At 34.3% G+C, this 2,358-nt stretch overlaps 1 protein-coding gene across 1 annotated transcript in view; it reads right to left on the bottom strand.

Annotated features, from left to right (window-relative positions):
- LOC106472255 (prefoldin subunit 4-like) overlaps positions 1–2,358 on the bottom strand; it is a 15,100-nt gene that overhangs the window by 2,785 nt on the left and 9,957 nt on the right. Inside the window, exon 3 of the mRNA XM_013932883.1 lies at positions 1,173–1,240. Coding sequence (XP_013788337.1) covers positions 1,173–1,240 — 68 coding nt within the window. The remainder of the gene's footprint in view (positions 1–1,172; positions 1,241–2,358) is intronic.

Genomic DNA, 2,358 nt, shown 5'->3' with positions numbered 1-2,358 from the left:
GAACAGAGCCAGTCACAACACGAGGTAGTGAGAAGTGAAAAGAAGCCTCCTGAAGTGTAGAACAGAGCCAGTCACATAAAATGATGTAGTTAGAAGTGAAAAGAAGCCTCCTGAAGTGTAGAACAGAGCCAGTCACATAAAACGATAATACACTTCATGAGACTTCCTTTTACTTCTAACTACTTCTGTTCCCAGTCACACAAAATGATTACACTTCATGAGACTTCCTTTTACTTCTAACTACGAACAGAACCAGTCACACAACATGATGTAGTTAGAAGTAAAAGGAAGTCTCCTGAAGTGTAGAACAGAGCCAGTCACAACATGATGCAGTTAGAAGTGAAAAGAAGCCTCATGAAGTGTAGAACAGAACCAGTCACACAAAATGATGTAGTTAGAAGTGAAAAGAAGCCTCCTGAAGTGTAGAACAGAGCCAGTCACACAAAATGATGTAGTAAGAAGTGAAAGGAAGTCTCATGAAGTGTAGAACAGAGCCAGTCACAACATGATGTGGTTAGAAGTGAAAAGAGGCCTCATGAAGTGTAGAACAGAGCCAGTCACATAAAACGATATAGTTAGAAGTAAAAGGAAGTCTCATGAAGTGTAGAACAGAACCAGTCACCAACCTGATATCAGTCACACAACATGATGTAGTTAGAAGTAAAAGGAAGTCTCCTGAAGTGTAGAACAGAGCCAGTCACAACACGAGGTAGTGAGAAGTGAAAGGAATATTCTTGAAATGTAAAAATCTTTTTCTTTGTTTATTAATTATGTGCATGCATAGAACTTAAAAGTTATACTGATATTTTAGTATAAAAATATTCTAAATAATCTGTTACTATTAAGAGTTTCATTTTGAGTTTACTTCCTGATTAAGTATTATTTCATTACAAGTTACAGTTTTTACAGTAAGGAAAATTATTGTTTAGTACAGGTATGACATTCTGATCACTGGTGAGATCATTGTCAAATACACAAATTTTAACAGTTAAAAACATGTACTTGAGAATGATCATACTAGTGATTGGAACATCATACTTCTTCTGAAAAATAATCTTCATTATTGTAAAAGCTGTAACTTGTTATAAAATAATCTGTTCCTATGTATTATTTAAGCACGTTACAAAATATATTCCATAGTCCTAGAGACAAACCGAAACAAGAAAGGATATGGAATGGGTTGGTCATCTTCAACCATTAACATTTCATCACCAGCATCTTCTAAATTTTGGAGTTCTTTCTGGAAATTGGATGTAAAAGAATAAAAAAATATCAGTTTAATTTCTCAAGTATAAAGATTCAGAGATAGGCACTCTTGTTACTTTGGAAGAAACAATTTAAGTTATAAACGCACATTTAACACATCACCCCGACTGTGCTGTCCAAACAGGTTCATGCCAATGTTCATATAGAGAAGCAAGATATTAATAACAACAGCAACTTAGTTAATTAATATATCAAGGAATATTACTTTATTCACTGCCTATCTGTTAAACACAAAAAAACAAGTCTTGTACACCATTATATATGCATATAGACACACACACACACACACACATCTCCAACTTTCAACATTAGTAATTAATTGAGTCATTAATACACATCATCAGGACAACTTTCCATTGGATGTAATTTCTTAGTATAAATAATGTGAATTGGTTTAAACATTTTTTTTTGGTAATAATTCTATGTTGTAGTTGTTGTTAAAAAAGAATACTAATTAATTTAAAAAACTTTTTTTTGTGTGTGTGTTCTGTACGTTAATCACATTCAGAAACATGTCAAAAAATTTAAATACATCCGGCATGATAGTCGCAGTTAATACTGAGTTTGATCTCGGTATTATATTGTTTATGTGAAGTGTTAATCAAACTTTATCTGAATAATTTTTATAAACTAGTGTAGTGACATATTGCCACATGTACAAGTTTTGGCAGATACGTGGCATGTTAAGCACCTATATATTTGGTTTACAGCAAAACCTTTCTTAACATGAACATTTCATCAATGAACAATGTCAAATCAAAAGACACAGTAAAATAAACTTTTAATGTTCTCTTTCACAGCAGAACATTTGCAACATGTTGAAAAACCATACTTCAACCCAATCAGGACCAATACCAGCATCTAGGGTCAACCCAAACAGGACCAATACCACCATCTAGGGTCAACCCAATCAGGACCAATACTACCATCTACGGCCAACCCAATCAGGACCAATACCATCATCTAGGGTCAACCCAATCAGACCAATACCACCATCTAGGGTCAACCCAATCAGGATCAATACCACCATCTAGGGTCAACCCAATCAGGATCAATACCACCATCTAGGATCAATCCAATCAGGGCCAATAT

This window comes from Limulus polyphemus, unplaced genomic scaffold (assembly GCF_000517525.1).
Source record: "Limulus polyphemus unplaced genomic scaffold, Limulus_polyphemus-2.1.2 Scaffold5196, whole genome shotgun sequence".
NCBI lineage: Eukaryota > Metazoa > Arthropoda > Merostomata > Xiphosura > Limulidae > Limulus > Limulus polyphemus.
Note: the sequence above shows the minus strand (reverse complement) of the source record. Positions and strands in the feature narration are given on the sequence as shown.